The 23250-nt window shown below is 49.9% G+C and overlaps 1 protein-coding gene across 3 annotated transcripts in view; it reads left to right on the forward strand.

The window, feature by feature from the left end:
- The window catches only part of Rasa3 (RAS p21 protein activator 3), a 98940-nt gene that overhangs the window by 48034 nt on the left and 27656 nt on the right, over positions 1-23250 (forward strand). For 2 of the 3 annotated variants that reach the window (XM_041673948.1, XM_041673950.1), the window contains 2 exons: positions 10775-10893; positions 18169-18263. In XM_041673948.1, the coding sequence (XP_041529882.1) occupies positions 10775-10893; positions 18169-18263 (214 nt within the window). The remainder of the gene's footprint in view (positions 1-10774; positions 10894-18168; positions 18264-23250) is intronic. The other variant, XM_041673949.1, reaches the window with a different exon arrangement.

A 23250-nucleotide genomic window follows, 5' to 3' on the forward strand; every position in this document is an offset into this window, starting at 1 on the left:
TCTAGATGATCCTATGGTAAATGTCTGTTTCCTTAACCTAGGCCTGGTTTGTGTCTGCGGTATCCTGGAGGGAGTTACTGTGGGACCTAGGAAGGAGCTGGCGCCTCTCACCATTTTACCACTTGGCTGTGCTGTCTGTCCAAGGGTCCGGCCAACTGGGAGGCTCCTGGGTCATTTGAACCGAGCCTAAGAGTTCCTGGGTTTATAATGACCCCAAGAGGCCTCTCCAGGTCTAGGGTGGACCTTCAACAGATCAGGAAGCCACTGTATATTCTCCTATGGATGTGACCCCAAGTTCTCTACTCCCAATGCCTTGTTTTAGCCCACACTCAGTTACAACGCCCTCAGCCACTTTGTCCTTAAAGCTTCTTGGCATTCTTTCTTAGCCAGGAGCACGCCTGTGTCAGGAGCACACCTGTGCCAGGAGCAACCCTGGGTCAGGGGCAACCCTGGGTCAAGGGCACACCAGTGTTGGTCAGGAGCAACCCTGGGTCAGGGGCACACCAAGTGTCGGTCAGGAGCACACCTGTGCCAGGAGCATGCCTGTGTCAGGAGGACACCTGGGTCAGGAGCACCTGGGTCGGTAGGGAGCACGCCTGGGTCGGGAGCACGCCTGGGTTGGATTGTGAGGTTCCTTCTACACCATGGACAGCTGCTGGGCGCAAATGCCATTTTGTTTTTAGGTAATAAACTTTAAGCACTTACTGCATTCTTTGACAATATTAGTCATCCAGGCCAAGTCGTGGCTTATCAGCTTGTGTCCCTCATGGACACCTCCTGGTCCCCAGGAAGTTTCAGAAGAGGGACTGCAGGTCCCTATCCTATGAGGTGCAAAAGAACTTGGCCCAGCTCTGACCTTCTCCCTCTATCTTGACTGCCTGTGCTCTTTCTGAGAACTGTGGGGTGCCTCTTCAGGAACTGCAGGTCCCCTTGTGCCCTTGACTTCATCCTATGACATGGTCTTGGCTATTTCAGTCCCCCAGACTGTGGGTCTTGGGAATCTTGTCATCAGAGTGTTCTTGTCTGGGCACAGGGGGAGGCTAAGAGGAAAGAGCCTGGGAGTGAGAGGCTTGTTTTATCCCGATACCTACCCGATGCCCAAAGCTCCAGGACTAATGACGCAGGTACAGGTGCTCCCTGGTCCTGAAGACAGGTCAAGGCAGAAACCCAGCCCACATTTCTCACCCCCAACCTCAGACCAAGAGTCAGGAGCTCAGCCAAGCTGTGCTTCTCAGCAGGTCTGTGCTTTGAAAATTTGCAGATCAATGTTCCAGAGTTTCAAGATAAACAATCCTACCCCACGTCTTGACTACACTTAAGTACCCTGTAGCCAGTGCACGGTAGGCTTCCGGCCCAAACCCTGGGGTGCTAGGCTGTGAAATACAGGGCACTGGGCAGGAAGTTAGCCTGGTATAGAAGCGCCATGACCCATTCTCATGGTCCCTCTGTTCCCGGTCTCCGCTGTCGATGTGTAAGTGCTCCAAAAGCCACCCATGACATTTTTGGTTCCTTAGTGAATGACAGGCGGTCTTCTTCCACTGTGTTTCCCCGGTGTGTGGATTCTCTTTGGGCTGTTCTGGTAGCAGTTGCCCAAGGGCTCTGGTGTGCACCAGTGGTTAAATCTGACTGCTCTGTCTTCCTGGCTGCCTGTGATGTGAGCTCCCCAAAGCTTTAAGAATCACGTTTCAGGGGACCAAAGAGGCAGACTTGAGTGAAGCTTTGCTGCATCCCAGCCTATCTCCTGGGGACATTTGATATACTGTGAGCTTTAATGAAAGTTTAATCTAGCTCTTAATTAGTGATTAACCCTGCATCTATTTTGTAGCTGAATGTTCAACCATTGAAAAACAGGCTGGATTCTTTGTAGAGAGCCACTTCCATCCCGTGGGACGAAGAGCCCAAGAGTCATGTGGCTTCTGCCTCAGGACCTCCTGGACACTGGCCTTGTCTGTATCTCCCCAGACTCTGGGGCACAAAGACCAGGCACAGAGAGCCCCACCCTGTTTCCATTATCCTTCTCCACGCAGGCCCGCCCCTCCCCCTCCCCTCAAGTCCCCTTCTCACTCAAGATGTTGGGAAATAGGCCCAGGAACTTGCTCCAGGGAGGACACTGGGGACCCGGCTCTATCATTTTCTCATGACCGATGTCACTTGTCACGAGGTACACACAGCAAGCAGCTGGGATGGGGTGGGGCAGCAGTAGATGTCGGGAAATGACTCAAGGAAGACTCGGTGGTTTCTCTGCAGGTCCCAAGTGAGGCTTGTGTGAGCCCTGTGCCCAGTCCTGTGGGCAGTGGAAGGAGGAGAAGTTGGAAGGCTATGAGAGAAGGGGTTCAGAGGGCTCCGGGAAGAGGGGAGAGAGAAAGAGGGGAGGGAGAAAGAGGGGAGGGAGAAAGAGGGGAGGGAGAAAGAGGGGAGGAGGTATTCAGAGGGCTCCGGCCAGAGGCCCCACTGGGAGATAAAGGCCTATTGTCAGCTTTTCCTTTTCTTCATGGAAGTTCCTTGATGCTGTGAAACTCCTTTGAGCCCCACGCTTCTTCCCTTTTGATGAGGTAAAAGACAGCATGTCTGTCATTCCAGTGGCCTCAAGGCAGAAGCTGCTGGCTAGATTAATTTCCTCTTGTCAAACAGCAAAGAGGAATGAGGGTCCCAGCCCTTCCCTGTGGGTCTTTTCTCTATTGGGAAAGAGGTTTCTGGAACCCTTGAGCTGAAATGGGGGTCGCCTGGCAAGCATTATCATGGCTCTCCTGCCACTGGCTGCAGCCTGGACAAAGGCAGCCTCTGTGGACACAACTGTGGCTAAGCAGTGCCTGGGAAGGGAAGCACCCTCACTGTGTGCCCCTTTGAGGGCCGCAGAAAGGAGGCTTTGTCCACAGGGAAGCCCTGGGAGGAGGCTGGTAGAAGACTGTCCTCCCTCGTGTTCAGCCTGTTTCCTTTTGCTTTCTCGAAAATATGCTTTAAACTCGGATGCCCAGGAAAGGGCACAGACTGACTCCCATGGATGAGAGAGCCCAGCGCACAGGGTGTGGAGGCCCTGGGCCGGTGTGCCTGGTTCTTCCTGCTTCTAGCCTGATCCTTAGCGTGCAACCCGGGAGGAAACCTGGCATGTAGCTCGCCACAGCTTGGGTGTCTCTGCCTAAACTGGAGGTCCTTGCTGTGGGCACTCCTGCAGATCTTCGTTGTAGGCCCTATGTAAGGCTGGGACAGCCACGGCCCCGTAGCTGTGAGGCCCAAGTCCCTGCTGGTGAAGCTGTTCAGAGTAGGGGGCAGAGGGTTTCGGGTCACCACTAGCATTTCTGTTCCCAGGCCTCACCTTGAATTTGCTTTTGGTCATAGCCATCTTAATGTGTTGTTGTTGTCTGTTTGCTTGTGTTTGCTTTTTTAAAAAGGGACTTCTGAGACAGGGTCTCTCTCTGTGTGGTCCTGGATGTCCTGGAACTTGCTCTGTAGACCAGGCTGGCCTCGAACTCACAGAGACCCTCCTGCCTCTCTGCCTGCTGAGATATTCACAGATGTGGGGTGTGTTTCTTTTAAATGGGTCCCTCATATGCTGCGAATTATTGGAACACAGATTCAAACATTCCTAATGGGTCAATATCCTGAGAGAGAGGAAGAGACACTAATGGAAAATGGGCTGAAGTCGTGAAGAAAAGGGAAGTTTTAAAAGCTCATAAGTATGTGGAAGAATCTCAAATTCACCTGTCCTTTAAACATTTTAAATGAAATAGTTTCTTCATTCATTTTATTTCCTCTTGCTATCAACTGAGCCAAATTTATTTCTTGGTGCTTGGAGACGGGGGTACCTAGGGTTAGAGCCACACTCCTGTACAACTTTAACTCTACTGACATGACGTGGCGTGTTGGGACGTGAGCCAGTTCATGCTTTCTGGAAGCTTCTGTGGCATGATGCCTCCAGAACATCAGAGCATTCTCCACCAACAGTTCCACCTCGGAATGGTTCTCTGGGAGCAGGCAGGAGCTGTGCAGACCCCTGTCTGAGTATTGTCACATTGCTTCTGGCTGTGAAGGTTGGGAAAAGCCACCGGTGAGTGAGTCTGGTGGCTTTGTTGGTGACCATGGGGACATTTGGCTCAGGGTATTATTATGTTTGCTTATCCTGAAAGTGGCCGTAAAGATGGCGCAAAGGAAAAGCTGTGCCAGGACGTGTGTGGCGATCCCACTTCTCCTCTAAGATCCTCGGGTAGCTGTCTCCACGTCTTTATCTGTGTATATTTAGGGCAACACATTCTAGGAGGTCTTATCCCAGAGCGTTAATTCTAGTTTCCAGTTTCCTGACATCTGGCTATATTTTTGTTTTAAAAATAGCTTTATTGAAATATAATTTACTGACATCTACTTCAACCGTTTCAAATCTCAGCTCTGTGGCTTTGGGGGAGCTTTGGAGGCCTCTGTAACCATCACCACAGCTGCTTTTTGAATATTTCACTTTTCCCAAAGAAGTGTGGGTTCTGTAACCGTCACCATGTGCCCTGTGCCTGGCATCCCAGGCATCTGTCTCATAGCGGTGGAGCTCTGTGTGTGGCTTGTCGTCACCCAGTGTCTCAAGATTCATCCACGGTGTCACACACACAGGGCTGAGTTGCCGTCAATGGCTGAACTCCACACCCTCTGATGGAGCTGTTCCTTCGTCAGTGTTCCTTTCGAGGCAGGCTTTCTCCGGGTAGCCCTGGCTGTAGACCAGGCTGGCTTTAAACTGGGATCCTCCTGCTTCTACCTCCTGAGTGCTGAAATTCAAGGTGTGCGCCACAACCCTGGCTTTTCCTTATTTTTTTTTTTTTTTTTTTTTTTTGCTGATGTGTTGGGAACATTTGTGTATGAGTTCTGATTTGCTCAGATTTCATTTCTCCCAGGTGTGTACCTAGGAGTGGCGCTGTGGGTCACCTGACAGTTGTGAGTGATAATGAGGTCTTCCAGGTCTTCCTCCTAATACCATGTACACGAGCACCTTCACAGAGCTGGTGCAGCGTTTCTGTTCCCAGGACCTCACTTCAATAGCCATCGTACTGTGTTTTTGTTGTTGGGTTGTTGTTTTTTTTTTTTTTTTGAGACGGGGTTTCTCTGTCTAGTCCTGGATGTCTTGGAACTTGCTCTGTAGGTCAGGCTGGTCTTGAACCCAGAGATCCACCTGCCTCAGCCTGCCAAGTGTGTGCCAGCACTGCTGGATTCGTGTGCTATTTTTGTTTGTTTGTGTGTTTGTTTTTGAAACAGGGGCTCACCATGTTGCCCTGGCTGACCTGGAATTCTCTATATAGAACAGACTGGCCTCAAACTCACAGAGATTCTCCTGTCTCTGCCTCCTGAGTGGTAGGACTAAAGGCATGCACTATCACAATAGACCAGGCCTTAAATATAAATGTTTTTTTAACAATGTAGCCATAATAGATTTTCATTCTTTTTTAATTTTATCTGTATTTTAATTTTATTTTTCATTTTAAAAAAAGATATTCATTAATGTTAGTTAAAATGAAAGGTAAGACTCTTTCCCATGGATGTCTCCTGTTTCCAAAAGTCCACAAACTGGGAATATAGCAGAAGGAAGGAAATATGGGCAGTTCTCCAAATTTGCATGTGAACTGTATTGTGGATTTGTCACAAAGGTAACGCTTTCCTGGATACGTGCTGACTTTGAAGAGAAGGTCTGTTGACCTGGGAGACATGAAACTGGCACCTAGTCCAAGTTTGCTCTAGTCCCTGACATTCATCCTGGAGTCCTGGCTATCCCCCTGTGACTTACCTCTCAGCTAGAGCAGGTACAGCTGGCATCTCTCCTGTGTCTGGTGGTCATGGAGTGCCACATGCAGAGGCTATTGTGTGACGTCCTGCACTGGCTACAGAGAGAGCTGCTGACAATCTCACACCCACCTTCAGCGAACACCAGAGCATCTAGGGCCTCTCTCTGGGACAAGCAATTTGCTAGAGGATTTATAGTTGGTAGGTTGGTGTCCACTCATTCTGCCTTCTCTGTTTCTGGAGCAGAGACAGGACCGTGGCGTGGTACCATGCCTAGAGCAAAGTTCATTCCACTGAAAGTCCAAGAGAGCCCCCATTTCCTGCCCCACATATCAGCCTCTTCCCCTCACAGTGGCCCAACCTCGAAGCTCCACAGGCCATCTGCTTGGTAAGCAGCACCCTCCCTCCATGCTCAGCCGAAAGACCTCCATTCTCTGAGGGCACCGTGTTCCTTGGATATGGAGTTGCCTTTGCGCTCTCTCTCTCTCTCTCTCTCTCTCTTCCGTTTACCAGCTCAGACCAGTTCATAAAAATTTAACCTGCACACAATCGCTCCTCAGTTAGTGAAGTCATTCCCTCATCTGCCAGGATCCCACCTTAATTTCCAAAGTGTTTGAGGTGACCCACAGGCAAATTAATCAGTACAATTTAAATTAAAAAGTTCTATGGAATAAGAGAATGCCAAGCATGGTAGCACCTATAATCCTAACACTCAGAAAACTGAAGCAGGAGGATCACTGTGAGTTTAAATCTAGCCTAGGCTACGTAGTGAGTCCTAGGACAACCTAGGCTATATGGTGAGACACTGTCCCAAAACAAACAGATAAACAAAATCCCACACAAACTCAAACAAAACAAAACAAAGAAACATGAAATAAGAGAAGAAAACACATTTAAGGTGGTTGAAACTACTAGAAAAAAATTACAAAAAGATCAGACAAAGGGCCACTTGTCTGCTGTATTGGAACCGCTGGGATGTCCTTAGCTCATGGGAGGCATACCCAGTATGACAGTGAGACCCCAGCCCCTACTCTTTTTCCCCTTTGCTGTCCTGATGTGAAGTAAACTTTGGCTCTGTCACATGCTCCTGTCATGATGTCTCACATACACCCAAGACAACCAGCCATGATGTGTCCCACGTACACCCAGGACAACCAGCCATGATGTGTCTCACATAGTCCCAGGACAACCAGCCATGATGTGTCCCACGTACACCCAGGACAACCAGTCATAACCCCAGGACAACCATCCATAACCCCAGGACGACCAGCCATGATGTGTCTCATATACACCCAAGACAACCAGCCATGATGTGTCCCACATAGTCCCAGGATGACCAGCCAAACAGTCATGGACTGGAATCTGCAGAACTCTGAGCCCAAATAATTGCTTTCTTTTTGTATATTGGTCATCTCAGATAATTGCTATTGTAGGGACATACCATAACATAAAGCTAAGTGACATATCATCTGGACCTCTCCGGAGGTGGGTTACAGTGGGTACCTAGATGTGGCAAGAATTGCTGTGACCAAGGATTGCGCCAAAGATCAGTCACTAGAGCCTGGTTCTCAGAGCTCCTTCCTAGAGGCTACGCAGAGGGAACAGAAATGTCAGATGATTTTGAGATTGGATATCCAAGTGTCTTAACCCAAATAAGCCCTTCAGCTTCCATCCCTCTGAGTGTTGACACAGGTATATGCGGAGGAACTAGTTTATACTTAAAAAAGAAACCCAAAGGTTTTATGATTGCTGCTAAATAGAGCCATTTAGTAGTTCTTGTGGCTGTTGAGGGTTTTTAGAGGATGACACAGTGCCTGTCTGGGCTTGTTCTGTGCTCCTTTCTTTGAGGTTGAGGATTGATGATCGCTTTTCTTGTTATTGGACCAAAGCCCGTGGAGCATGGGCTGTTTCCACCATGACACATCTTCTTGGAACGTTCCTAAGCAGGAATAAAGAGGGGTCTTGTTTGTAAAGTCTCATTAGTTTTCAGCCTCTGTGGCTTCATGGGGAGGTGGACAGGTTTCATCCATGCTACAAAGGCTGTGTGCCGCGATATGCATCGGTTGTGTTTTAACACATGCCTGTGGCTCACACATGCACTTTATGGGCTGATGTGTGCATATGGGGCAGGCACAGCTGCATCCAGAGTATGTAGACACATACATGAAGGTGTGCATGCATACATATTTACAGGTTCCCATGCACATCTGCACGTATGTGTGTCCACAAGCACATGTGTTCACCAGTGTAGCACACACACTCACAGCTGCGTCTATGGGCATGTGTACACATACCACCCCCAGAGGTACACACACAGGATTATTTACACTTATACACCCATATACACACTTGGACATGGAGGTTCTGTCTCCCAGTGTTTCAGGAATTATCATGTAGAAAACGCACTGTTTTTAAGGTTTTAAATTACAGAGAGCACAGTAGAGCCGAGAGATCAGTACTCCAGGCTGGGGACTGGAGCTTTACACAAGGCCTTGCTCTCTTGTTGAATCTGTGTCTGGCACACGTACAGAAGAAACAAAGGCTGACTATAGGGGCCAAGTGCAATTTCCTTAGGCATCGTTAACCTAAAGAATTCTGGGTGGAAGTCCTTGGGCATCCTGCTTCTGTGAAAGATAAGATGGTATTTCTTGTTGTCTTTAAGTTGCTCCTTCTCTGTACCCAAAATGCTCAAAGCCGCTTCAGCATCTTAGATTTCCCTTCGAGGAGTTTGTTTTCATTGCAAAGAGGTAGTTTCTTAAGTAAACTTAATCCCATCTCTGACAAATTATACTAAACAATGCTACATACAGATGGAGCTGTCTGTCTGTAGACCTTGGCCTGAGAAGGAAGGTGTCCGAGCTCCTCCTCTGACCCCCGGGTGGAACACTAAGTATTGCTGTCCCACCCAGAGGCCAGGGTGGAAGGCTCACCTGTGTGTCCTGGTGTCACGCCCGCCTCGACCAGCAAGGAAGACGTAACACCGGAGCTCTTCTTGTAAGCAGTTTTATTCAGGATCTTTTGACAATCTAAGATCTCTCTCTCTCTCTCTCTCTCTCTCTCTCTCTCTCTCTCTCTCTCTCTCTCCCTCTCCCTGGGCAAACCTCTCCCAGCCCTTAAAAAGGCACAGGCCACCAACCCCGGATTGCCAGGTAGGCACTGCCCATAGGTTCATGCATATGCAAGCAGCTGACAATCATTGCATGATAATAGCATGAGTCAGGCCTTAGCCAATAATAGGGAGTTGATTATCACAGAGAGCTCTCGCTTTCGGGATCGTGGAGGGCAGAAGCCAGCACCATAAGGTGCGGCTCCACGCAGCTCTCTACATCACCATCAGGTGTGGCTCCACGCAGCTTTCTACATCCTGATTTAATTTCTCTTTCCTCAAGGTCAATGAATAGTTACTTTTTTCATTGCCATGATGAGATATCTGGTGGGAACAGCTGCCATTTGGCGTCTGGCAGATCAAAAGGCAGAGAGCTCAGACAGCGACCAGAAGTAGAGACCTGCCTTCAGGAACCCACTTTTGCTAGCTGGGCAATAGCCCCAAAGGTCCCCAAACAACCTTCCATGGTAGCATTGCCATCCAGGAATCAAGTGTTCAAACATATGACCAACGGGGGAGACATTCAAATCACAACAGCTAGTGATATTTGGTGTGTTTCATATGCTTCTTGACCATTTGACTTAAGTGTGATGTATTTGTGCTTACTGTGGTTACGAACCTTTTGTCAGATAGCTGAGTTATGTTTTCTTCCCTCCTCTCTTATTTCTACACTCTTAATTTTATCTTTTAAAGCATAAGGTTTTCTGCTTTATATATTTTAAAGGATAAAGACTTACTTTTATTTTTTATTTGGGTGTGTGTGTATGTGTGTGCGCACGCGTGTGTGTCTGTGTATGTATGATGCGTGTGTGCAGGTACCCAGAGACTCCAGAAAGGGGTGTTGGATCCTCTGGAGCCGGAATTATAGGCTGTTGTGAGCTGCCCACTGTGAATACTGAGAGCCAGACTCACATCCTCTGTCTGGGAGAACAGCAAGTGCTGTTAAGCACAGAGCCATCTGTCTAGTGCCCAGCATAAACATCTTAAATTAATGCTTTATGTTCTGCTCGCCTAACTTAACTGTTTCTTTAAGCAATCATTCTTATGATATCACATCTAAGAGATCTCTACCTAACTCCAGGTCAAGCCCGGCTTTGTTCCCATGGACTCCTGAGAAGTCCGTAGTTTTAGCCACTAGGTTTGCGTGTGATCTGTTTCAAGTCCATCCTGCATGGTGGTGACCCAGTCTTTGCGCATGGATGCCAATGGTCCTTGCCTCGTGTGCTGTCCTGTTGCCGTCCCCAATTGTGGCACACGCCTTGATTCCTCCTGAACAGTCATCATTCCTGTTTCGGACCTCAGCCATGACCATGCATGGAATTGGAATCACATCTGATTTCAAGTGAGGCCCCATGTCTCACTGAGGTCACTGGGTTTCCTTCACAGTTCGCCAGGTCCGGTGGTATCCTCATCGTGTCATGAGCCGGTTTTTCCTAGCCCAGAACAATGGGAAGTTTGTTTAGTGACAAAGCCCTCTGGCTTTCTGCCCCTTTAATTAGAACGTCGGTTTATTTTAACTTTCCATTTGTAGGCCTGCCGCAGCTGTGAGGTGACTCACGAGGGGGCTGATGAGCCACGGGAACAGTGGGAGTCTGCCATGGGACTGGCTTCCCTCCTTGCAGGACTCAAGGGCAGGCGGGTCTCTGCGGGGAGGGAGCATGTCTGAAACATCAGGGTGTGTGTTCCTTTTGATGCCTCCACAAACTCAGCCACCCTCCTCCCCGTTACTGTCAGGTCTCTAACAGTCGTGAGGTTGCTGAGGCATGTGGTCAGTGCACTGGAGATAGCTTTGTTAATGGCAAGGGCCCCCCATTGAGTTCTCTGATCTTTGGTCAAGCCCATTCCCCGGACATGTCAGCCTGTGCGAGGACTCGTTCACACATATTCTAACCGTGTGCATTTTGTCTGTCTGTCTAGCCCCTTTTATGGAGAAGACTTTTACTGTGAAATCCCTCGGAGTTTCCGTCACCTGTCCTTTTACATTTTTGACAGAGATGTTTTCCGAAGGGATTCCATCATAGGTAGGTACTTAAATGGTAGGTACTTACATGGGTGTTTTCTTGCTTTGACAAACAGGATCTCATCCTGGTGGAAATGGCAGGCTTCTCCTAAGCACCTGCTTCCCTTAAGACTGGGAGGAGATTAGCGTTTAATCCGAAGCCTTCCTGAACAGGCCGTGTGGCACTGAGTCACTCCTGATGGGAGTCGCTTGGAGGCTTGCCTGTGTGGTCTGGCCTCTTGCACCGTCCTGTCTTCTGGTCTGACAATGTGCAGAAGCACTTGCCTCTGGAACACACTGACGAGGGCCTCCTTAAGGTTAGCTTGTAGCGTGTCCCAAAATGTCCCTAGACAGATCAAGCGCTCCTTCCCAGGTGCCATAGGGAAGTTTGACTGCAAGCCTTCTCTGGTCTAGGCTTCTCTCATCCCTAACTCCAGCATAGTGGTAGGGATACGCAAAGGCCAGGGAGAGAGTTCGGGGTCAGTCAGACATGTATGAAGTCCACGTTAACCCCTATGTCTCCGAGCCTCAGTTTCCCTGTGACTTCAAGAAGGCAGCAGTCCTGATACTCTCCCAGACATTAGTCATGTGAGGAGTCCAGGTGATGGGCCAGCCAAAGGCTGGTTTCTATTCTGGTACTCCCTTGAACCCAAGATTATCCAAAACAGGAGCCCGGTGTTAGGGTAGCTCACCCACTGTGAGTGGACAGGCGATGTTGTGCTTGCCTGAACTACATTGTTCAAGGTAGGAAGTGATTTCCTCTGGATTGACTAAGGTCCCATATTAGTTGAGATGATGAGTCACAGGAATGCAGAGGAGAATACTGTTGAAGCCAAGAGGGCACCGATCTGAGCGTGGCCAGATGGAAGCTCCAAACTTCTCCACGAGAGACTCTGTGGGTTCATGTCAACAAAACGGGGGCATGGCCTGGAAGAGGATCAGAACCTTACTTCATTCCCACACCTGACCTCATACTTCTTTCCCTCTTGACTTCACGCTCACTCCTACCCCGACAGACCCCACCCTTCAACCGTCACAGCCATGCCTCCTTAACTTTCTGACTGGACCCACCTTATCCACACAGCCACCTGACCCTTGCTTTCCATCTATCCACACCCCTCATGCCCCACCTGACCTCTCCCTGCAAGCCCCCCTTATCTTGCTCCTCACCCCAACCCCATTTTGCCTTATCCTTCAGCCCGTCTTACCTCAACCCTCACAGCTGATGGCGTAGACTCCTCATGCTCAGCCTTAGGCTCTCTGCTCTTCACACCCCTTCTTAGTCACTGTTCTCTTGCTGTGAGGAAACACCACAACCAAGACAAGTTTTATGAAAGAATGCATTTAACTGGAAACTTGGTTCTAGTTCCAGAGGGTTGTTTCATTATCGCCCTGGTAGGGAACGCGGTGGCCAGCTGGCATGGCACGGGAGCAGGATAGCTGGGAGCTTGCAGGTGTGGTGGGAGTGGGGTGATGACTGAGACCAGACCTGGCTTGAGCTTTTGGAATCTCAAATCCCTCCTCCCAGTGACACACCTCCTCCAACAAGGCCACACCTCCTAATCCTTCCCAAGCAGTTCCACTGATGGGGGACCAAGCATTCACAATATGCCTACTGGAGCTATTCTTGTTTAAACCAGCACATACCCTCTCGCTCATTTCTCTCATCCGCTTAATCTTGCCCCTCATGTGACCCTCTCACAGACCTCACCATGGCCCTCACACCCCACTTCACTTTGTCCTTATTGCTTTCTCGTCACACCAGATGTCACCCCCAAAGTGACCTCATCTTACTTCGCCCTTCACGCACACCTTACCTCATCTCCTATACCACGTAGCTCCCCACCTTTCACACCCATCTCACCACTGAATCTGACCGTACACTCAACCTTTATGTCCTCAAACCCCCACACGTGGTCCTCATATCTACCATATCACCTCATCTCTTTCCTCACATCTGACCCCATGCTCCCGCACACCATCTCCCTCGCGTTGTCCCTCACACCAGTCCTCTGCGCGCTCTGCTCACTCTCACGCCTCACAGAGGCCTCACCTCACCTCACTTCACCTCACACCTCCCTGCACACTCTTTCTCCTCTCACTGCTCTTCAGCCTGTCTCTTCTGTGATGACTCAGCCCTTGTCCCATCCCTGCCCTGCTGTCCCCATGGCTCCTCCACATCTGCCATCAGGGCGTCTCGCCTGTGTGTCTGTCTGTATTTCACCATTTGTATGATGCCTGTGGGCGGGAATTTGTTTATTGTAGTCATGCCTTGGGTGCACGCTTGACCTTGGTCAGTGTGCTGGAGGAATGCATACATGTGGACACATACGTGTGTGCCTATGTAGATACTTACATAGAGCTTTAACTTGAGCCTGTCGAGAAAGTGGGAAATGGAGAAGTTGGTCATAGCTATTGTGCTTTTCCAGCGTTGTACACTTAGTTGCTTCATACACTCATGCTGTTCATTAGTTTACTCATTTTGCAGATGTCGGTTGGTGAGTCTGGTACTTGGGGTCCTAGATGGCACTTACCTCCAGGATTCTTCCCTTCTGGTCTTTTTCTTGTCCGTGCCTTGGTAACTCCTGTGTGCACCTCTCGTTCCCTATCGTGCATCTCTTAATTTTCTCTGAGTGGGATGTCTTAGTGTCCGCTTGGTGTTTGTGGCCTCCTGGACCTTCTGTCAGGGGTGGAGAAGCACGATGATCTGCCAATTCCTCAGACAGGCTGCACTGTGCTTACTGGATGGCTCCCACTGAGAACCACCCTAGGACTCAGTACCCTACATGCCAGCCCTGCCTGGGACTGGTTTCTTGTACATGTTAGAGTGACCGAGTTTGGACACCTGATTTTTTTTATGCCCAGCTAACAATATCCATGGATGTGACATGGGGTAAAGAAATGAGCGAAGGTGGTCGCATGTGCTAGGATCTGGAATAGCCCGGATCTGTGCTCGCCTTGTGTCTCAAACCTTGACAGACGTCCGGGTGAGGGGCATGACACAAAAGGACCCAAGTCCCCATCAGTCTCTCTGAAGGGGCTATGGTTCTCCATGACATAAAAGGACCCGAGTCCCCATCAGTCTCTCTGAAGGGGCTGTGGTTCTCCAAGTTTTGCGTGTCTGGTGACAACTGTAAATTGGCTTCTGCGTGCGAGCCACTGGTTGGCTGCTATTAGGAGTGCCCAGGACTGGCTAAGCTGTGGGAGTGAGGAGCCGAGGTGACCGTGGGGCCACGTTTCCACTTTCAGCATCAGCTGGAGAATCTCGCTTTTTCCTCAGTAGCATTGCATGGCATTGTTAGAAATAGAAATAGATGTAAACTGTTGGGGACACGTGATAGGGTCCCAGTTTTCAGACTGTTTGGACCTTGTTCTTGTGAGCTCTGTGTGTGGTCAGGCTCCACCTCCCCTTCCTGGGCACCCCTCATGAGGACTGTGTTCTTCATCCCTCCTCCCACCGCACCTCCTCCTACATGTGCTCCGTGTGTCTGTGTAGTGTTTTCTGCTCTCTGCTGTAGGCTTCCCACCTACGTTCCTCTCCTGCGTGGGCCAGTTCAGCGTGGCCCCTAGGAACCCTGAGCTCCCAGAGTGCTCTCTGTGTAGCTCACTTGCCTGACTGAGGGTTTTGTTGGTGCTTCATTTTCTTCTTCTTTCTCCCCCTCCTCCTCTTCCTCTTCTTCTTTTTCTTCCTAAACAAGGCCTCATTTAGCACATCCTCAAACTTGCTCTGTAGTGGATGAGCTTGAACTTCTGGTCCTTCTGTCTCTGCCTCCTGAGCACCGAGATTAATACACATTGCTGTGCAGGTTTTGCCGAATACTGGACATGGAATCAAGGGCCTCATGTGTGTTTGGCAATCGCTCTACCAACTGTGCCGTATCCCTAACTGTTAGACCTTTTGGTAGGACTAATGGGAGCTGGTGGAAGAGTGTGGCAGGGTAGCCAGAGGGCTCTTCTCTGCTTGTTTCATATGCTGGAGCTAGCTGTGACTTCCGTTAGTAAAGGACACAACCCCAGATCAGCCACAGCCAGCAGTCTGTGTCCCAGCATTTCAGTCGGCTGGAGAGAGGCCAGACCATGAATGCTCCTCAGCCCCAACAAACCATGTGCATCCCAAACATGCCAAGGAAAAATTGGGCCATGGCTTCCAAGAATGTGTGAAATTTGTTAATCCAGGTGTTTTATAAAGGAGAAAGTAGGGCAGGTGGTTTTCCTGGAGGTGGGCAGGCACGGTGTGTGAAAACTCCCTGTCAAGCAAGCTACTCACCGTGGAGCCATCTGCCATCTTAAATATGTCAGTGTTTAGTTATGGGGTTTAGTCATTCTCACAGCTGGCCATGTCTTTTGCTGTATTGAGTGTATTGAGAGTCTTGGGCCTGGGCTCTTGTGCTAGACGCTTGCCTGTAGTTTGTAATCCATGTCTGCTCTGGGCTCCCCTCAACCATGCTGCTCAGCCTGGGAAGGTTGGCCACGAAAGCACCATTGACCAGGTTGCATCTGTGTTTGTTTCCTGAGGAAACCATACGTTGGTTGTGTGGTGACTGCCCTCCTCATGTTTAAACTAATTCCTTCCTAACTCATGACTTCTGCTTGGCACAGGCTCTAGGCCTTGAGTCCAGGCAATAAGGGGAGCTTGCCCTTCTAAGTGTAGAGTGCTTACTCCCTAGAAGCCAGTTCTTGCCAACAGGCCTTGACTGCCCACTGCCAGGCTCTAGTCCCTTCACTAGAGGGGTGCCCTCTTGAGGATTTGGGGATCTCTCAGAGGTGCTGAAGGCTTCTGAGGATCTGAAGTCACTCTCAGGTTTGGGATGCTTTCTCAGGCACTGAAGACCTTTTAGGATTTGGTGCTTGAAGGTTTTTTTTTTTTTTGGTTTTCTCTGAGGTGTGGGGGTGAGGCTCCTCTCTTCAGGATCTAGTGTTGCTGGCTTAGGTTCTTGGGCATTTCCGGAGGCATTAGAGGTGTTGTCAGAACCTCAGACACTTGGTGAGACGTCTGTTGGCCCTTGCCACCCCCAACGAATGACCTCTTGGTTTCAGGCCACAAGGAATGGCGGCCTCCAGGTCACAGGTTTCTCTTATTATGAGGGCCTGAGGGGCCTGGTTGTGTGTGTTCTAGAAGCACAAGGCGAGGTCAGTTTCAGCAGACGCTCCTAAGGAATGCAGTAACAGACAAAGCCTGAAGAAACCATCCAGGCATACCAGAAAACATTAACTATGATCGCTGAAATTCTAGCTCTGTCACCTCAGTTCTACTAATGTTTGCCTCGTGTAACGGCTCATGTGTGCGTCTCACAAAATATCCTCACCAGAGAAACCCATGGTGAGAGAAAATCTCCAGAACACACACAAGCTGCTTCATCCTGGTGATGGGCAGAGGCTTTAGGTTGGATCTGCTGGTTATGAAGCTTGGGCCACAAGCAGGTGTGTATCATGAACGGAACTCACTGTTTCTTCCTAAATCACCACACTACCTACAGAGATGAGCTCGGCCACGTGGGTGCCAGGTGTTCTATTCATTTTTTTTTTTAAATGCTTAAAGTGAAAACCACTAAGTAAAGAGGCCGAGGGGAGTGATGGTTCTGGGGCTGGGAGGGCTCAAGAAGCATAGTACTTCTGTCTGCCAAGCCCTTGACTGTCACACACGAAAGAGACAATGGGAAGGAGATGACTTCCTGCAGCTAGGCCAAACACACCGCCTGCTTCGCCTTATACCGCCTGCTTAGGGGAGAACTAATCCTTCTCACAGCTGGGAGAACAAGAAGTGGTTGACAGGCACCTGCATGTAGGAGATGGACCCCAGGAGAGAGGCCCCTTTGCCGCGCCATCCTTCTGAACACATTGAGTCTTGTTCTGTGTGTCGGATGGCATATGTAAAGGCTGAACAAAGTACTTCTGAAAATTAATGTTAGTAGTGGTGTCTAAAAATGTAGGACTCAGGACGCGGGTTCTGCACGTATCAGCGCTGCTTATGCCGGCGTCTGCCCATGAAAGCATAGCGTCATAACTCCATAGCTGTTAGAGCATCAAACTTCAGAGGTTAGCCTTGGGTCCAGCCTAGCGGAGCACAGAACCCAAGGATTTCATTACCCTTCTTCATGGACATGAGCTCAGTCTCATAAAACCTTTGTTTCATGTGGGCTTATTCCTAAGAGACTAGAAAAAGAAAACATCGCCTCCACACTGTGGCCAAAGGTTTGTCTGCAAGAGCCACACGGCAGCTGCCTTCAGTGGCCAGAGGCCTCAGGACCCTGTTGTGGAAAAATCAAAGGAATACCCGGCAGGTGGCGGGAGGAGAGGAAGAAGCTACAGACAAGTTGTGCCCTTGTGGCAACCACTGTTGACTGAGGTTTCTGTCCTGCCCAGTCCTGCAGTCATTCAGTCCCAAATAAACACACAGAGGCCTACATTAATCATAAACTGGTTGGCCTAGTAGCTTAGGCTTATTAACTTTTATAACTTATATTAGCCCATAGTACTTGTCTGTGTTAAGCCACATGGCTTGGTACCTTTTTCGGTGAGGCAGTCACATCTTGCTTGCTCTGTGTCTGGTTTCCTCTGTCTCTGGGTGACGACTGCAGACCGAAACTTCCCTCTTCTCATAATTCTCATTGTCCCGCCTCTACTTTCTGCCTGGTCATCCTGCCTCTACTTTCTGCCTGGTCACCCTGCCTCTACTTTCTGCCTGGTCACCCTGCCTCTACTTCCTGCCTGGCTAATAGCCAATCAGAATTTATTTAAAATACAAGTGACAGGGCACAGATGATTGGCCCACAGCAACTGTTCTTCAGGCACATGTGTATGACCACATGCCACACACATGTATGTCACGTGGTGTGTAAATTAAAGGTGGACATTTGTGACCCATTCTGCCATTTCCCTTAGTAGACACACATTCCTACTAAATTACCAGAGACCTATAAAGTGTATTTTGTCTACATTTTATGGGAAGCAGCAGGGAGGGGCTAGGACAGCCAGATCTGCTGGGTGGATACCTGACAGGCCGTTCATAGCAGAAAACAGGCTTGACCCCTTTCTTTCTCTTACAGACTGCCCACAGCAGCAGCTTAGAGAACGTGCAAGGTGGGAAAGTGTTTATTTGTAAAATCTGGCTCTTGTGCCGGTTAGCTTGCGGGAAGTGCTGTTACATGAACAGACAAGTCTGCAGCCTTGGCCAAAGCCAGCATGAAGTGTGTTCCGAAGTGTGGAATAGCCAAGTCTTAACCTTGTTAAGGAGTCAGGATCTGGTCTCCTTGACCCCTCCTGTGCGTCCACGGTTTTCCCTCCATGGCCTTGCTCTCCTTCTGTGTTCCAGGCAAAGTGGCCATCCAGAAGGAAGACTTGCAGAGCTACCACAACAGGGACACGTGGTTCCAGCTGCAGCATGTGGACGCCGACTCAGAGGTGCAGGTGAGGCTTGCAAATGTGGCTCGTGGTGAGGTAAGCGGTAGGCTTTGGGGCTGAGAGTTTACACCCTGTGTCTTCACCTCTGATCAAGCGCCGCAGGCTTGCGAGCTGTGTTTGCTGCTCTGGTTATTGGCACGCTTTGTCGGGCAGATGGATGCAACTTGAAAACTGCAGAAGGTGGGAAGGGAGGTGGCAGAGAAGGCAGAGAGCATATAGTAAACTTGGGTAGGGCTCTGCGCTGCTATTCTGGGTGAGAGTAGCTGAGCCACGGGAGAGTAGCCAGCATCCAGGTTCCCACCACCTCAGTAGCCTCCCCATGACCTGCCTGCATAGCTTGCCATCTGGGACTGAGCACCCAACTTCCAGGGACAAAGAGATAGATGGTGGGGGCTTAGTAAGTAGGCCTGGCATGCAAGCCCCTTGACAAGCAGCACAAAACTTGGTAGCTTGCCTCCTCCTCCTGTAAGAGGAGATGCAGCAGGATCACTCACTGAGGGAACAAACCTGCACATGACCGAGGGACTGTCGTAAGCCCTGGTGTTAGATGAAGAGCAGCTGCCACGATCCCCCTCTTTGCCGGTGCTGTAGCCGTGGCATGACTGGGAGCTGAACCAGTCCTGAGCCAGTCAGCACTCGGCTCCCATCTTCAGGAGTCACACGACCACGTGGCTAGAGTTTGCAAGCCTCAGTTCCAGGAGACCTGCGCGAGGCCTTACAGTACTGGGTGCATTGTGGGATAGGATGATGGTTACCGTTTTTGTCCTGAGTAGGTGAAAATCCATGAAACAGATCTATTGTAAAGACCTGGGCTGTCATTCGGCAGAGAGAATTCACTTGCAGTTAACCGGGGAAGCTCTGAGTCCCATGTCCCCTGTGTCTGAGGACTACAGGCTAGGCTAGCCTGTGTGCCCCATAGCCTCCAAGTTTCTCCACCTCGGCCTGCCTTCTCTATGCACAGGGCAAGGGTTCCTTGCCAAGGTCAAAGGTCATCCACAGGGTTGTCACTGAGACCAGCACAAGAGAAAGTGAAGCAGTGAGTGGAATCACATGGCCAAGCTGCAAATGGGCCTGTGGAAGTCCCGCCCATGGAGGGATCGTCTGATTTCCCTAGTCATTGGCCCTGCCTCCCAGGAGCCCACTGTGAGCTAAATAAGGCTGCAAGCACTGCTGGAAGCAATGAGGGTGCTCTCGTGGGGCCGCCGAGCCTTTCTGAAGGCAGCGGTCGCCCCTTCTCTCCCTGGTTTGGAAAGCTTCTCCAAAGGGCAATGTGTATCGCTGGGAGTTTCCGGCCTGCTCCCCATGAGATTCCCAAGACAAAGGCCAGCTCAGCACCTTCCCAGAGCTGCACAAATCCCTTTCCAGGCTCGATTTCCCCTGAGTTAGGTTTCAATGTGACATTTCCTAGTTCTTATTTTTTATTAGGTATTTCGTTTTTAAATGGCTTCAGATTCACAGGAAGCTGCAAACTGGAGTCCACAGGGAATATAGCCAGAAAGTTCACGTGTTATATTTTAGCTAAAGACAGGATACAGTTTGTGAGGACCCCGTGGCTCCTCCCGGGGTGGCTGGTACAGGTCACACGACTGTGCCTTTATCCTGTGTGATCTCACCAGCACACACACACACACATGCATGCATGCTCTGTTCAGGTTTTTAGTGTGATAAAACGCACACTAAACCTGCCACTGTCACCATTTCTGAGTGCAGTTCGGTGTCATTGGGTGCCTTTGCGTTTGGCTTGTACCACTCTCCATCTCCAGGACTCTCTCCAACCCGTTCAACCCCGTTCCCAGGCCCAGAATCCACTGCTCTGCTGGGCCAGGAGTAGGGAGGGCCTTTCTGTGACCCTCTGATTTCACTGAGTGTTAAGTCCCAGTCCATGAGTGTTATTGTATCTCAGGATTCCCTGCCTTCCTAAGGCTCGGTGGCTGGACCACATTTTGCATATCTGTCAACTCAGGGACAGCTTAGGAGCTGATGCTCTTACTTGATTGTTAGATTTCTTTGCAGCTTTATCCTGTGTACACATTTGTATAACAGCTACTATAATCAAGATTCAGAATCACAAAGCTACAAATATACATGCATGTGTCAATCTCATGTCTGGAGGGGAATTTCCTACTGAAGGCCAGGAGGTGCCCAAAGCACCCTGGGGGCCTGTTTTTCTCCCTTCGAAGCCTGGCTCTTACGTCAGTATTAACAGATCTTGACTCCAGCCCTCTTGTCTCCTGGGACCTTGGATCGTGAAGGACACATGAAAGGTCTGGAAAGATGGATCAACAATTAAATGCGCTGACTGCTCTTCTCGAAGACCCAGCGTCCACTTGGCAGCTCACAACCATCTGTAACTCCAGTTCCAGGGGAACCAACGCCCTCTTCTGGCTTCTTTAGGCACTGCACACACACAGTGCACAAACATACATGCAGGCAAAGCATCCACACACCTAAAATATAAATAAATCTCAAAGAAAAAATGAAAAAAATAAGACTAATCTGCCATGGCTGGGCTGAGGAATAGCAGATCTCTGGAGGACTCAGTCCCTCTCTGGGGTGTGAAATGCTCTCATTCTCAGAGAGGCTGAGACAAGGAGACAGCTCCTCCCCTCAGCCTGACCTTTAAATCGCAATCGCCATCTTTTATGCCACAGCTGTGGCTTGTTTTGAAATGTCGCGTTTACAATCTCTAGAAGGGCAGAAAGTGGCATTTGGGTTCCTGGATCCACCTGTTCTGTAATTCACGGGAAAGACTTATGCATTATGACAGAGGGAGCGGGCCCACGTGAGAGACCATGTGTCACAGAAATGGAGGAAAAGACAGCTACATATCTTGCTTCCTTCCTGAACTGATGCTTTACAAAGTCCTGTATAAGTCACTTTATTATCCAGAATCAGTCGCTTCTGCTGGTTTCTTTACAGGGGACCCGTCAGATGTAGGGATGACCCTGTCAAGAGGACAGGGGCTCCAGCTGGCAGGACACCCTGCAGTGCCCAATGTCCTGTAGTTCCGAATGGCAAGGGGAGGAATGGCACTGGTCCTTCTCTCCTGGCTCCTCCCCAACTGTGCCCCCCATCTCAACTGCTTATGGGCGTGTGATGGAGTCAGGACACATAGTATGCTCCCCATAGATCTGTAACTCATTTCAGGCCCAAGGCCAATGCCATTTTAGGGATAGAGGTTAGCTCTGAAGGCCAGAGAAGGGGCAGACATTCTCTCTTTCCCCAGAGTGTCTGGGGATTTGTCTTTGGTGTGTCAGACAATCCAAAAAGTTGCCAGTGGTTGTCCATGGTCCAGGGCCACTTGAGAGCCCGGATGCTAGGAGAAGTACTGGCCTCCTTCCTTCCCTGGCCCAGTCCTGCCTTTCTTTTCAGTTGCCTGCTTTTTCCTTTACTACACAGATCTCACCTAGAGCCAGCTCTCCATTTCTCCCTGCCTTCTCAGGCCAGTAGGGACAGTTCAGAGCAGAGTGTCCACTGTCACGAGCTGCCTTCTCGTGGGGGACTGGCCAGGAGTGTTCTCTGTTTCCTGAGGCAGCTGTTGTGGCGGGTGGGGGGTGGGGCTGTCATCTGCGACTAAATCAAATTAATAAACTTTAAATTTTATTAACGTTTTAAGTTCATAGGGAAACTAAGAGATCTGAGTTGTACACATCTTCCTGAAGCCCTGACTGTTCCCCTGGTGACCAGTGTCGGTGTCATCATTTCCCAGTGTAAACAGTTCACGCCCTTAGTGGTCCATGGGCCACAGCCCGCTTGCTTCACAGGCAGCCTCCCTCACATCGCATGCTCAGGTTGGGCACACCCTCACCGTGGTCTTGGTAGTCGGTTTTGGTAGCCTGACTACAGGCCTATCGCTCCGACCATCTCTTCAGAGAATCTGATGGGGGTTGACTTCCTATGATGTCCTGCTTTCAGGTTTTGTTTTGTTTCTGTGTTTTTACTTCTAATCAGGCATTTGGTTATTTCTGCTTTCAGGGCATTAATTCTAGCCTTCTAAGGTTGCTGGCCCTGGGTCTTTTGCCTTTCCAGAGCGTGAAGCTAGCACTCAAAATTTCCCTCTTACACGGTGCTTCCGCGGCCCCCACAAATTCTGATAAACTCTGCTTTCGTTTTCGTTTATTTAAAAATATTTTGAGTTTCCTCTTAGACTTCTCTTCATTTTGCCCCTGTGGTATTTAGGTGTTGTTGTCATCTCTTTGCCTCCTCTTCATTACTAGCTTCCAGATTGTTCCCATGAGCTCTGAGAGTGAACTTTGTGGTTTCCCCCTCACACGTGTAGCTGATGAATGGAGCTAAAGGTACTTCCCTTGTCCCCAGTGAGCTCAGTAGGGTGTTTCCTACTGTCTGACAAGGTCTGGGAGCTCCAATTGGCTCCTCTCAGGACCTTGTACAGTGGAACCCTGCAGCTGTCACTGCCCCCTTTTGTGGATATTCTTGATATTCATCTTAAGTAAGACTGGAGGGGCGACTTCCAGCACTTCCGTCTGCACACGAAAGTGTGTCTCCCACAGAGCAGAGTGAATTCCAGGCCACCTGCCCGTCCTTCAGCGACTCTAAAAGAGAAGAAAGGCACCTGTGCCTGTGGTGTAGCCACATACTGCACCCAGATGTGGGCCCTGGGAGCCGAGGGCAGGGCTGTGAGGGACCGAAGCACAGGTGTAAACCTGATGGGTTGTGCACCACCTGCCCACAGAGGCACCTCCCAGCCTCCACCCTGACACCTCGCCCTTTAGGAAACACCCATCACACACAGGGATGGAACCAGAATGAGTTCTGGCCACAGGCTTGCCTAGGGCAACCTCTTGGTGCAGAGGGGTCATGGTGTAGCTGGCTGTTTCACCTCCTTCTGGCCTCTCTCAGACCTCTAGAAACGGAAGCCACCGCTCTTTGAGGTGGGAGCCGCCCTTGTGCGCAGTGTTTGTGCTGAGTCTCGGGGCACTGCTGGTGTGTGGGAAAAACAGGAAACAGGAAGGCAGCTGCCATCAGCTGTGGG

Source organism: Microtus oregoni, unplaced genomic scaffold (assembly GCF_018167655.1).
Source record: "Microtus oregoni isolate MIOR12 unplaced genomic scaffold, Mior012 000024F_ref0000369, whole genome shotgun sequence".
Taxonomy (NCBI): Eukaryota; Metazoa; Chordata; class Mammalia; order Rodentia; family Cricetidae; genus Microtus; species Microtus oregoni.